Here is a 13,565-nt window from a genome sequence, read left to right as displayed (position 1 = left end):
CATAAAAGAGACATGTGAAAAGATAGGAATTTAAAATTGCTTTGGCATTTTGCATGTTTCTGCCTCTGGAAATTCAAGTCAATGTCTCATTAAATGATAGTGGTACTGCATAGATTTGTAGAAACTTAGTAAACTTATATACTCAACAAATGTAATATAAAAACATCCATAAAAATGTATGCACCATCTACTTGAAATACTTATTTTAACAATTGCATTGTTGTTTCAAACTGTGCATGAATACTTGCATTGGGTAAACAGTGAGGGAAGAAAAACAGTTTAAAGTAGTTTGAAGGAATTGTATTTGGAAGGACTGGATAACTTTTCAGATGTGCATTAGAACATGTTAATCTAAAAAGAACCCTGCTCTCACAGTGGCCAACCAGATGCCTATGGGAAATCGAAGCAGCACATGGGCACAATGGTCTTCTCCCACTCTTGCCCTCCACTGAACAACTGGCATGCAGAGACATATTGCCTCTGATACTGCAGATAATATTGCTATTAACCATGATAGCTTTAACCTCCATGAATTTGTCTAATCCCCCTTTAAAACCGTCCTAGTTGATACACCTTCTATAGTAGTAAAAACAAAACAAACAGAGCTGTTCCACCTGGCCTTTGGTCAGGGCGCAGCCTGACTCCCTCCTCTGGCAATCTTTACAAAACTTTAGTTTATGGTTGCCATCAATTTTGATTTTAATTCATTTTAATCCATTTTTATAATGTTTTATAATGTTGTACTGTTTTAGTGTTGTTAGCCGCCCTGAGCCCGGCTTCGGCTGGGGAGGGCGGGATATAAATAAAAATTATTATTATTATTATTATTATTAAATTCCTTCCAGTAGCACCTTAAAGACCAACTAAGTCAGTTCTTGGTATGAGCTTTCGTGTGCATGCACACTTCTTCAGATACACTTTATCTGAAGAAGTGTGCATGCACACGAAAGCTCATACCAAGAACTGACTTAGTTGGTCTTTAAGGTGCTACTGGAAGGAATTTGTTTTGTTTTGACTATGGCAGACCAACACGGCTACCTATCTGTAACTTCTATAGTAGTGAATTTCAAAGTATGCACTGCGTGAAGAATTCCTTCCTTTTGTCTTCATGAATTTCCCAGCATTCAGCTTCACCTCTACCATTATGAGACTTCAACAAGATGTGGTCTAGAAAATATGTTCACCCCAATTCATTGAAGCCCAGCCAACAGTTGCACAAGGAGGGGTTGTGGTGTGCATGGTTTTGAGGTGCCTCAGCCTTATTTGCTGTTTTTCCTGCACCAAAACTATTATGAACAGAAATCATTCCTGATTGTTTGTGATAGCTCAAATGTTTCTATATGAGCAATTTGGGATTATTCGTTAAGTGATTTTATTTTCAAGTAACATAAAGCACATAGCTACGTTGCCTCCAACATCTACATAAATGAAATCCATGCCATAAAAAAATACTAATTCTCTAATGTTTTTACAGAATTAGTATTTCCTCAGGAATATGTCCAGAGACCAATTAAACATTTCATGGCTTTGAAAAGAGGTTTGCTGCTTCCCCGTCAATGAACAATTGTTTATTTATGTTAGTAATGCAAGAGTAACCTTCTTTCATGCTTGGGTGTCTGTGTATTTTATAAGATCAGATGAAGTAATTTTCAGCAAGGACTCTAGTGGTAGAATGCTTAAAAGATCATATTGCAATTTCAAGTGCAGTTTCAGCAGTACTTAAAATGTTTGCTTTAATGTTGCTAAAATTTATACAACATTAAAATATTGATGCACATGTTTAAATGTGCTTTCTTTCTTTTATCCAGTTATGAGTATTATTTTAAAATATTTTATAAATCATGGAATATAATCATACACACATAAACACACATTGATAAGCCAGCTTGGTTACCAAAGTCTCCGAAAGGATATATTTTGTATTTCATTGCGGCATTTAATATCCTCCCCTTAACATACTAAAGTGATGTATGTGCATACAGATGCACCATGTCCTATATTTATATTCTGTTCACTAAAATAAGCAAATCCTAGAATAAAAATAAACAACACAAAACGCTAAGGAGCTTATATCTACTGCCTACCTAATCTCAGCAGAGAATAGACCAAAAAGTCAATAGGGAATATTCAAAGTGCGCTCAGCAATACCAATGAAGGTGGCCAGTTGGGCCAACAGTAAGTAAAAAAAAAAAAAGCACAAAACGAAGGGAAAATGCTTAAGAAACATACAAAAGCATGTCTTCTCCAAGCATGACTAAATGTCATGACTAGAAATGGCTGAAGCCTGCTACTCTCAATTTATAGTGCACCTCGTCTTTCTGCACCTTTAAAGACAGTTCTGAGACAAAGCCATCCTTATTTAAGAATTATCGTAAAGACTGGCCATTTCTAGAAGCTTCTGGCAGGCTTGATTCTCAGTTTCTCTATTTAAGTGTCACAGGACAGAGTGGAAAGGAATCTTGAGTCTAGTTGTAATGAAATGGAATCTGCTTTAGCTCCACCCCACTTTTATTTTTGAAGGCACCTTTTTATTCCGCGCCACCACATATAACAAAATGTTGCTACTCACGAAATACAATGCAGAACTTGGTTTCACGGTTGCAGTGAGGGCAGAAGCTGTCTGTCAGCTCTGACACTGGGTGACTTAGACCAAAGTGTTCTCACAAAGGGGGAAAAAGTCTTGAAGCACAGAGCACAAGGAAGGGTCTTTAAAATAGGACTGGCATTTGTTTGATGTAGAATAAAATATGATTTGTCAGTGTTATTTTTATTATTACAATGAGAAAACTCCTAAATATACATTCTGTAGGTTAAACAAGAAACATGACAAAAAGGATGATGTATTTGAGAACGTTTTTAATAAATAATGTGACAAAAATTACTTTTATGATTATTGAATCCTCGGTATGCAAAATTATGGCTAAAATATGAGGTTTCTTACATGAACATAATGAAAAACATTAATCACATGGTTGTTCCCTCAGTACTGCACGCCCTTTCTATTATAACCATTTCTTAAAAATTAGCTAAATGAAAAAATTTAGCCCTCAGTAAATACCAAAACACTCCTTTCCCCCCACTGCGGCTAGGCCTGACAATTGTCCATAAACAAACACACAATTTTCCATTAGCACCGATGACAAAGAAATTATATAATTACAAAAGAGATCATAAAAATCTACAGACAAAGGACATAATTCTGTAATTTCAAAAGGAACTAACGGCTCTATTTCATTGGAAATCCAATGTCAAGATAGGCCACAGCAAGCTTGAGAATTTAAAGTCCAGAAAACGGGAAGTGTTCAGTTTATGGCCCATTCTTAGGTATGATACCATTACCTTCTGTCACCTTTCAACAAACATAGAGCATTAATAAAATATGAAAAAACAAACAAAGGTGTAACATCTTACAATAAGACAAAAACGGTTAATAGTTACAATGTTTTACAAATAAAGTTTAGTGATTGTGCTTTTAAAACCAAAAAATAAAAAAATAAGCAGTGCATTACAAAAAAAAAAAAAAAAAATCAACCCTCTCCCGCCCCCCCCCCCCCAAAACCATCCCAAGATCAAAACATAACTTCTTTAAGTGGCACTTCTTCTTTAAGGTGAATTGACACTATAAAGTAGAGGTCTGAGATTTGGGCCAGTCATGATGATGATGTCCTTTCCCAGCGATGCTTTAAAAATGTCCATTGCTTTTTGTATTTTTGTTTTCAGTAGCACTGGTTGAGGCCAAGAACCGCTTCAGTATTTGATAAGCTTAACTTGTGATAGAACTGCCAAGTTCACTTCAACATGCCTTCTTTCTATCCTAAAGAACATTTGCAGTGAAGAATGTACCTTCCAGATGAAGCATGATAGAATCCAGACAAATTAAAAGTTTTTGGGGCAGGGGTTGAAAAACCAGTATGTGTTTACAGTACAAACCACCCTAACTCAAGTTGTGTGATGTCTTTTTGCTGCAAAGGAATCTGACTACTGGAAGAAAATACAATGCTAGTTGCACCAAGTGCAGCCTTTAGTAGCATTGGAAGGTTAGAAAATCTGCATAGATAGCTCTTCTTCTTCTTTTTTTGCAATTTTCTATTGTCCAATCAATGATAGTTTATTCATAAGATTATGAACTGGTTTGGTGACATACTTGTCTTGTACTGCACTGGCCACAACGGTAGCAAACTAAGGCTCCCCCCTCTGTCTAACAATGGAAGAAGTAGCTAGTGTAGCACCATAAAGAGCAGTTTAATTGCTGTCATGGACAGAGGAAATGTGTGATATTTAAAGTGAATAAACAGGGTCATTAAGTTTAGGGTTTTAAAATAACATTAAAATAAAGATTAGGATTTTGATAGCATAAAGATGGGGAATTGTACACTCCGATTGCACTGAACATTATTTCTGGCATCAAATATCAGACTTGAGGCATCTTAAGTGATATCTTTCTGATTAGGTTTCAGAAACTTGTTACACTACATCTCTTCTTCAGCTTTCAGTTTCCTGTTTAAAAAACAACAACACATGATGTATTTTGTGGGTATTTTCTTGCCTTCTCACTCAGAATAATTTATGCTATTCTGGAGAATATACTTACTAAAATAATTTTGTTTCACAATACAGTAGATTATGATTTAAGCAGTAGTTAAAAACTGCTTAGTTTTGACTGCTGTAAAAGCACTTTTAAAAAAGTTTCATATAATTAGGAAATACAAATTACAGTCATACCGCCGCTTACATTTCCCTCTGCTTATGTAAACTTCGGGGTACGTAAGCAGCAAACCTAGAAGTATATTCCCAGGTTTTTGCCACGCGCAGATGCGCTCTACCGCCGTGCGTGTGTGCGTAGAAGCGGTCCCTCCGGTTGCGGAAACCTCAGGTTCCGACTGCAGCTCCAGAACGAATCCTGTCCTCAACCAGAGGTACCACTGTACATCTTTCCATCATAATATTGCTATAGTATAATGCTTTGAATTTCATATTTTGTTGCCTCATTTCTATAATAAGATATCATATAGTATTTTCATGCACAATTACTGAGATAAGCTGTGTTCAGCATTAATTTTGTATTGTGCCTTATATTAAATATAATTAGTAACAAAAAATTGTAACGAAAGTTAAGAACTTAAAATTTCTGTGGCGCTCATAGATTAGTGGTTTAGAGATTAAATAGATATGAAACAGTGCTCCAATTGGGATTATACTTACCTGATGAGACCAAAAATCTAAAGTCTCTTTAGAGTAACAAATTAAGGGATAAAAGAAAACTAGCTTTGAGGAATAAGCATTTGTATTTTCACAAAAGATTCCCCCCTAGTGACTATCAGAAACACATATTACCTGTAATTCTTCTTCATCCTCTCCTTGCTCATATGTTCCAAATACCTGCATTTCTGCCACATTTCTTCGACCTAGATTTGCTTGTTCTGCCCTTTGTCTACTTCCTGATCCTCTGGATGACATAGAACTTGAGGAACTAGGATCTCTAGTGTTGTTTGATGTTGGAAATGTAGGTCTACAATATGGCAGAATATCCTCTAAGGAGAGAATTACACATGTGTTAATATTACCATAGACAAAAATGCCTTTTGAAACACACAATGTCTTTTAGTACTGCATTTGTACTTAAGTGATTGTTTTAGCATTGGAGCAATGGAAATAGCAAATATAAATTGCAGTTGAGTACACTTGTCTGTCTCCCAACGCGTTCTATGTGCCTGCACATCTCTCTGCTCTCTCCTCCAGATGTACTCTGGAAGAGCTGCTATTATAAAAAGATGAATGGAAGGAAAGGAATAGGCTTCTTTTTAGGCAGAACTCGCTGCGACCTCTTCCATGACACAAAAGCTCCCAAATGTTTCTCTCTTAGAATAGAAGTGGGCAAAATAACAAGCTAAGAGAAGATGCTGGCCTGAATGCTTTTCAACATGAGTGGCTACTATGTACAACACTGCTGGAAAACAAGTGACCAAGAAGGAATGCATACATTGGGGTGAATGGGAAAGGGCAACTGTGTGATAATGGAGGATCTTGAAAACCAACGCCTAGCTGTTCTCATTTTGCAAGGATACACATGTCTCTGTGCTATGTTTTCAAGCGCACTTATATACAAATGTCTATGGAAACACAGCCAGAATGATGGTATATATCGTGGTGGAAGATTGAGATAAGGGAGGATAGTGGACTAAAAAAGGTGTTGAGCAAGAAGAGGTCAGAAGAAGTCATTTCCCCAATGCACCTTCTGTCCGCACCTTTTTGGCAGCCATATATTCAGTGTTAGTGTGAAAGGGGTTATGTGTGTATACAGTACAGCTATACATACATAGGGCAGGTTGGAGCCCTGATTTCCTGGGGCTGCTGAATGCAGGAGTTTTGCACACTACTGCCAGCCATCCAGTTGCTAAAGGAAGCAAGGCTAGTTGGCATGATCATGAGCCCTTTCTCACTGCGTGTGGGATAATTGCAAGGGCTGTAGTGATCACTTTCAGGTATATTGTGACACCATGCTTCAAAGAAGCTGAAAATGAACTGTTCTGTGTGACTGTGAAGTTAAATGATTGTTGTTTAGTTGTGTCCGACTCTTCGTGACCCCATGGACCAGAGCACGCCAGGCACTGCCTCCCACAGTTTGGTCAAACTCATAGTTAAATGATAAGGCAGAATTTAACAAATTACACACAAGCCTAGGTCAATACTGTTTTTTAAGTGAAAAATTACTTAAACATTAACAGTGTTTCCAATTTCACCACCAAGTTTTGCCACCGGCTTTTATGCCATTGATATATAAATTGAAAAACAACAATAGCAGCACCATTCTTGGTGTATCTTGCTAATGACTTCACTTCATTGTGACCCATTGTCATTTATAGACCTCTTGCTTTTGTGCCCATTTAACCAATTTACTACCCAATTTCTATTTCGTAGTTTTGTGCCTTGGTTAGATAGTATCAGGACTGGTTTGCTTATTTGATGACAGCTTTTACAAAGGCTTATATACATATTATATACACCTTCATACATATTCTCCAATCAGGCCTTACTGGCTGCCATAAAAATATATTATGTTTGTCTGGAACGAGTCCTTTATGGCATTTGTAATGCATTCTAGCTTGATGTTTGTAGTTAAGTATCCAGAAACCAAACTACCTTTCTTTTGTTATCACGCTCTTCACATTTTAAGAAAGGATTGAGTTAGCTTTGCCATACCTTTTCCTTTTAGGAATCTGAAGAAAAACAGCTAATCTCTTCAGTTTTTGACAGAAAGTAAGTGATTAAGATGCAAGGAAAACTACTTTTCAGGCGTTACCGTAACCCATGAGATGCCAGGATACAGTGCTGTTTGGATGAATAGGAGACATCAGATTTCTAAAGGTTTTTATTTGTTTATGGTTTTCTCCTTCACATTTCCTAGCTGCAAAGTTTGGTGCTCTACCTTTTTGTTTGTTTTGTTTTATATTATTAAATTTTAGGAGGTGCCTATATTACAAAGAGAGAGTTCTTCTAAGCTTTCATTTCAGTGGGGAATCTAGTTGGGTGACTAAGCGGAGACAACTTCATTATTGCAGGAAAAGCTTTTAGCATTTGCCCAATGTATCAAGTCACCTTGGAGAATATGTGTTTTTGCTGGTGTGCCATCTCGCCTTGCTGGTTTGTTTCCTCGCGGTTTGCCTTCACTTTGCTGTTCCTGTGACTCTCGGCGCTCCCCTGAACTTGTCCGCATGTCAGAATGCTGACGGCCATCAGCTCCTTCTTTCCCCTTATAGCCCGGCCCTTTTCTTTCCACTGCCCTTTCTGTTCTTGGGTCTATAGAGGACAACTTTGGCAACATGACGGACCGTACCTCCAGTTGAGATTTGGACTGAGCAGTGGGAGATTTTATAGCAGGTGGCGGTACTGGTGGCGGTGGTAGGTCTACAAAAGGGTGAAAAGAGAAAATAGCTGAAATTATTTTTTGAAAAATCATTTAAATCAACTTCATGTTTCTTAGCTTCCAAAATGTGTAGAAATACTAAGAATAATTTTATCTCTCTGTGTTAGGAAATTACCAAGAAAAGTTAAATGCCATAAACATTTGGTAAGTTCAGATCCTTATGTAGCTAAAAAGCACTACAGTCATACCTCGGGATAAATACGCTTCAGGATAAGTATTTTCGGGTTGTGCTCCGCGGCGACCCGGAAGTAACGGAGCATGTTACTTCTGGGTTTCGCCGCTCACACATGCGCAGATGGTCAAAATGTCGCCACGCGCGAAAGCAGCAAAACGCGAGGCGCGCAGTCGCGTCTTATGTTCTGTTCAGGATGCGAACAGGGCTCCGGAACGGATCCCGTTCACATCCCAAGGTACCACTGTATTCATATACTGGAGCAGGCTTGGGGAAATGCAAGGCTTGCAGAAGTACAAAAAAATCTTTAGAAAATAGACCCCTAAGTTAGTGGGGGGCGGGAGGGGGGATTCCAAATCATTCTAGTGACAACAGCATGCACAGAGTTCTGCTCATAGGGACAGCCTCTGCATGTGTTTCAGGATGGCTGCAGAGATGCCTAGAATAGTGTGAATAGTACTGGGAAGGGAGCGAGTGTGGCTCTGCTCTCCAACCCCGCACAATTATAGTTACATGTTCCTGAATACATGGGTAAAACAAATAACAGAATGTTCTTGTTAATGTAAAGTCATCAAAGAGATTTTATAATTCTTCTTCTGGGATTACTTAATGCTACTTTTTATTAACTATCATGTTAACAATTTTATTGACATCTTTGTATGGGTTTATAGTTTTTTAAAGTTAGAAAAGGGGTGGGGGTGTGGAAGAAAAAGGGTATGGAGCTCAACCATCATTGTAAGCCTCTGTCCATGCTTCAGACTGTTTCGGGGCTTGAACTGGTTTATATAAAGCAAAATGAAAAAACATATTGAAATATTGATAAAAATGGATAGTTATTTCATTGTATGAAACATGGCAATATAAGCCAAGGGCTTTCCTGGGTGCAAATCTTACTTTAAAATGGTATTCATTGAAATAGGGAAAATGTCTTGATTGTAGGTCTGTATGTTGGATATACACTTGGCAAAAAAGATATATGGCATTCAGAAGCAGACAAATGTGACACTTAAGGCAGGGAATGAAAAGTGGAGCACTGAACCTTCAAAGAACCTAACAATGTTCGTTTTTATATAGCTTTCAAATATAAAGAACAATTTTTTTTAGAAAACAGTTTTTTTTATACAGCTATGTGTTGTTCATGCTATTTCTGTTCCTTCATTAACAATTAACAGCTTAAAAATAAAAATGCTGTTAAGTGATGCATAATAGCACACATCAGTATCATAAAAGTACAGAAAGGCTTCAAAGCCCACTTGAGGAAAGTAAGATACAAGGCTGCTTTGCATCAAGAGCATTGGTTGCCAATGACAGGTATACATCAAAAGGAGCAGGCTGTGGAAAATGGGTCCATGAGAGGTGTAAATAATAGTCATGTGCTTGTAAAGCATTCATCCCAAGTGCATCTATTGCACAATGAGGAAGAGTGAAATTTTAAAATCCCTGCTCCTGCAGTTTGCAATAAATGTGTCCCAAAAAGGAAATAACAATGCTTTATAAATCTCAGAGCAGCTGTGCCTTCCATTTAATGGGTCTGTCAGGTATTTCCTGTCAGCCAACATGCACAAAGGGAGAAGAGAGCCAGTGAACACTACTGTAGAGATTAAAATTAAAAGAACACAGATATAGTTTGGCTATGAATGTACCAAGAAATATAAAAAAGGCCAATGAAATAACAGGAAACCATTCTAATAAACCTGTGACAATTTCTCCACAGCAACAATGTCTATAGGGCATTTATTAGTAGAAAGAACAGTTCTCCACTTTATTTTACATATGAATAAAAGTTTATTATACAGCTGATGAGAAAAAATGAGCCTGGCTTTCTGTTATTGGGAGCATTGATATGATGCAAACAGATCTTGAGGATCAGCACTAACTTTCAAAAACTGTAAACCATTTAAACAATTGTTTTAAACAATTACCGTATTTTTTGCACCATAACACTCACTTTTTTCCTCCTAGAAAGTAAGGGGAAATGTCTGTGCGTGTTATGGAGCGAATGCCTGCGGGTGGTGGTGGGGATCTGCAGTCGTGAGCAGAGGATCCATGGTTCCCCTTCCTTCCCTCCTCCGTGGTTACAAAGCATGGATCCACATGGATCCTTAGGATTTTTGCATTGGGCTACTCCAAACTCACTGTCAGATCACATGTCTGTGGCCACAGCATGAACCACAAAAATCATATATCCACTATTTTGTTTAGATTTTTTTTTTCTTGTTTTCCTCCTCTAAAAACTACGTGCGTGTTATGGTCTGGTGCGTGTTATAGAGCGAAAAATACGGTATATGGTGAGTACGTGTGTGTGTGGTTGTGTGTGTGTGTACACACCCACCCACCATATAATTGTGCTTAATGTGGAAACTATTGTTTACTGATCCATAATATAGATGTAGAGAGCAAGAGCGAGACACCCACTCCTACAAACTGTTGGTGGTTTCTGTCCTTGTACCCTCTGCCCCACCTTGTTACAATGGTTTACTGTTGTACTACCCTTGCAAACACCCAGTAGCCTTTGAGAGAAAAACTTGCAATACTTTTTAAAAGTGTCTGTGCCATAGGAGTAGTTCCAGCCGTGGAAGACATAGTTTGCATTTAAAATATTGTAATTCCTGCTGAAAGAGGCTGGAACTGTAAGCTTGCTATATAGATAGGTAAATTTAAAGGTACCCCTGACCGTTAGGTCCAGTCACGGATGACTCTGGGGTTGCGCGCTCATCTCGCTCTATAGGCCGAAGGAGCCGGCGTTTGTCCACAGACAGCTTCCAGGATATGTGGCCAGCATGACTAAGCCGCTTCTGGCGAACCAGAGCAGTGCACGGAAACGCCGTTTACCTTCTCGCTGGAGTGGTACCTATTTATCTACTTGCACTTGACATGCTTTTGAACTGCTAGGTGGGCAGGAGCTAATACCGAACAACGGGAGCTCACCCCGTTGCACGGATTCGAACCGCTGACCTTCCAATCGGCAAGCCCTAGGCTCTCTGGTTTAGACCACAGTGCCACCCGCGTCCCTTGCTATATACATACACACACTTTATAACTATAAGTTATAAACTTATACCTAGCTCAACTACAGTTTGGAGAATAATTATTTTGAATAGTTTGGTTGCCATAATGCTGCTAAAAACTGGTCCAGTTTGGAGTCCTAACTTTCCAGGAGGAGATAACACCCCATTCTGCTCACTGATACCTGTGATTTTGTTGATTAAAATGAATAAGAATTAAGTGACTGGAAAGATGAAGATTGTGTGAAGAGTTCTTTACTTCCAGAGACATAGCTTTGTTAAGTATGTGGCATTCTACTCCATAAGAGCTTATGCCAGAATAAATGTGTTAGGCTTTAAGGTGCCATAAGACATTTTCATAGGTTAATAATTATGTAGAAGGACCTTCGATGTAGCTTTACTCAGCCTTACACAGCAATTGCCCTGTCCAAAATGCCTATTTATACAATTACGAAAAACACAAGCGCTCTTTCTTTTTGGAGTTAGGGAGAAAATAAGAAAGTCAAACATTCTATAAGCAAATCAAAAGTAGTTCCAGCTCTAGAGATTTGGGTTAAAGATAGGTCCTGAGTCTTAGCTGGTTAACGTGTTACTGTGGTATAATATAGTCCTACAGATTTTGCTGGAACTTGAACTATCTTAAGATTTCACTGAACAGCTATCTTTATTTTTAGATGTTATTGTTTAATAGAGCTACCAAATTGTATCCAGTGATGTCCTCTAGCTTGATCCCATGGAAGGTTCCATCAGCAGAGTTCAGATGGAGACAAATTTTGCTGATTCCCCACACCCTCTGTTTCAAAGGATCCTACAAACCTTTGGAGCAGGCTAGGAGAAACACTGAGTGCTGAAGGGGGAATTGGTAAAAGGCACCTATCTCCCTGTACTGCTGATGGAGGCCCTACTGAATCAAAGTGCTTTCCATCAGTGGAGAGATGCCACTGGATGCAATTCATCATTTTGTTCATAAATCCCAAGGGATGCACCCATCTCTCAAATGCTTAGCTCTTACAAAATTCTGAATATATTTTAAATACATTAGTGTCTGATTGCACAAGAGTATACTTAATAGGCTGGAGACAGAAAAACAAGAAGTGCCCGAGCTTGCAAATAGCTTCCTCGGCAGGCAAGACCTTGCTCATTCATTTTAATAGAGGAAGACCAAGCACACATTGTTCTGTACATGCATATTACCTACTTTTCCAGTGAACAGAAACCATAGAATCACATAGGAAGTCAGTAAGGACACCCAGTTGTCCCCATAATTATGGCTCCTTTTTAAGGAACTAATGTTGACCAAGAAGAAAGACTACTGATAATAAAATGTGGTTGAAGATCACCCATGTAACAGTAATAAGGTAAGGCATTTAAAAATTAGGCAATCTCCTACTCTTCAATTTAATGTATAACCAGGGGTATATTGTGACACACAGTGATTAAACAGAACGCTGATAGTATTTAAAGAGAAAGTGGCCTAGTAGCAGTTTTTTGGTTAAAAATACAATTTGATGTATGCCAGTAATGACCACCACAAAGTGATATGCTCTTTAGAGAAAGCTTTATCACAACCTGCAGAGAAGGTAGAAAAACTTTCATTACAACCAACCATTCCTTGCTGAGAGGAATCCTTCAAATCAAAAAAGGAAACTTTTCAGAGGTCAACACTATTTCACCTCTGCAGTATTTATTTAACAGCTCAAATCACAGAGAAAATCCAGAATCAATCTGCCTTGTCTGCTGCAAACTGGCACACTTACTTATTAAAAAAGAAAATGGAGGCCTCCATGGTGAGAAATAAAAAATAAATCACACAGTGACATCAAACCAATATATGGAACCCAGAGGTAACTAGAAAAGGTCAGCTGTGCTCAACTATTTCATTTATACATGTCTGCATATTGCTGCTGCATTGTTACCCGCTTAAAGAAAAACAATTAACCAATGCTATTTTATAGCATGTCCTACAGGGAAAATCTTCCTTACGTGAATTTTCAACACTTTAAATGAGAGGCTATAGGAACCATGGGAGAAATAATTTTGGGGGAGGAAAAATCAACCCAGCCGGCAGTTTAAAATTGAAAGAGGAAAATGCAAATAGATATGTGAAATAATTCCAAGTGTAAGAGTCAAAGAAAATTAAAATAGTTTCATATAAGATATATTTTCAGTCTAAAACTGAAATGTTGTATATTGTTATACATTATTTCCACTTCTAAAACAGTTTGAATTTCTTAGCTGGGTGTACTTTACATGTAAAGATATTGCAGATTTGTAACTTTCCATTATTTTATTGTCTTGTTTTATATTTTTATATTGTAAACTGCTGTGATATATTTTTTTAAGATACAGTAGTACATATAGATCTATATATAAATATATAGATCACAAATCCCTTGAATCAGTAAAAATGTGTCAATCCAAAACCCAAGAAGGCTATTTCTGCCTGTACAGTAACCAACTGTAT

At 37.9% G+C, this 13,565-nt stretch overlaps 1 protein-coding gene and 1 long non-coding RNA gene across 7 annotated transcripts in view; one reads left to right on the top strand and one right to left on the bottom strand.

Moving 5' to 3' along the window:
* The window catches only part of LOC309340045, a 153,019-nt gene that overhangs the window by 38,236 nt on the left and 101,218 nt on the right, over positions 1–13,565 (top strand). The window lies entirely within an intron of this gene.
* ROBO1 (roundabout guidance receptor 1) overlaps positions 2,837–13,565 on the bottom strand; it is a 585,029-nt gene continuing 574,300 nt past the window's right edge. For all 4 annotated transcript variants that reach the window (XM_081858408.1, XM_081858409.1, XM_081858410.1 and 1 more), the window contains 3 exons: positions 7,597–7,905; positions 5,335–5,531; positions 2,837–4,497 (listed from right to left, as the gene is read on the bottom strand). In XM_081858408.1, the coding sequence (XP_081714534.1) occupies positions 4,483–4,497; positions 5,335–5,531; positions 7,597–7,905 (521 nt within the window). In that variant the 3' untranslated portion in view covers positions 2,837–4,482. The remainder of the gene's footprint in view (positions 4,498–5,334; positions 5,532–7,596; positions 7,906–13,565) is intronic.

Source organism: Podarcis erhardii (genome assembly GCF_964252035.2).
Source record: "Podarcis erhardii genome assembly, chromosome: 4".
Lineage (NCBI taxonomy): Eukaryota > Metazoa > Chordata > Lepidosauria > Squamata > Lacertidae > Podarcis > Podarcis erhardii.
The sequence above is the reverse complement of the archived record's forward strand: the minus strand, read 5'-3'. Positions and strand labels throughout refer to the sequence as shown.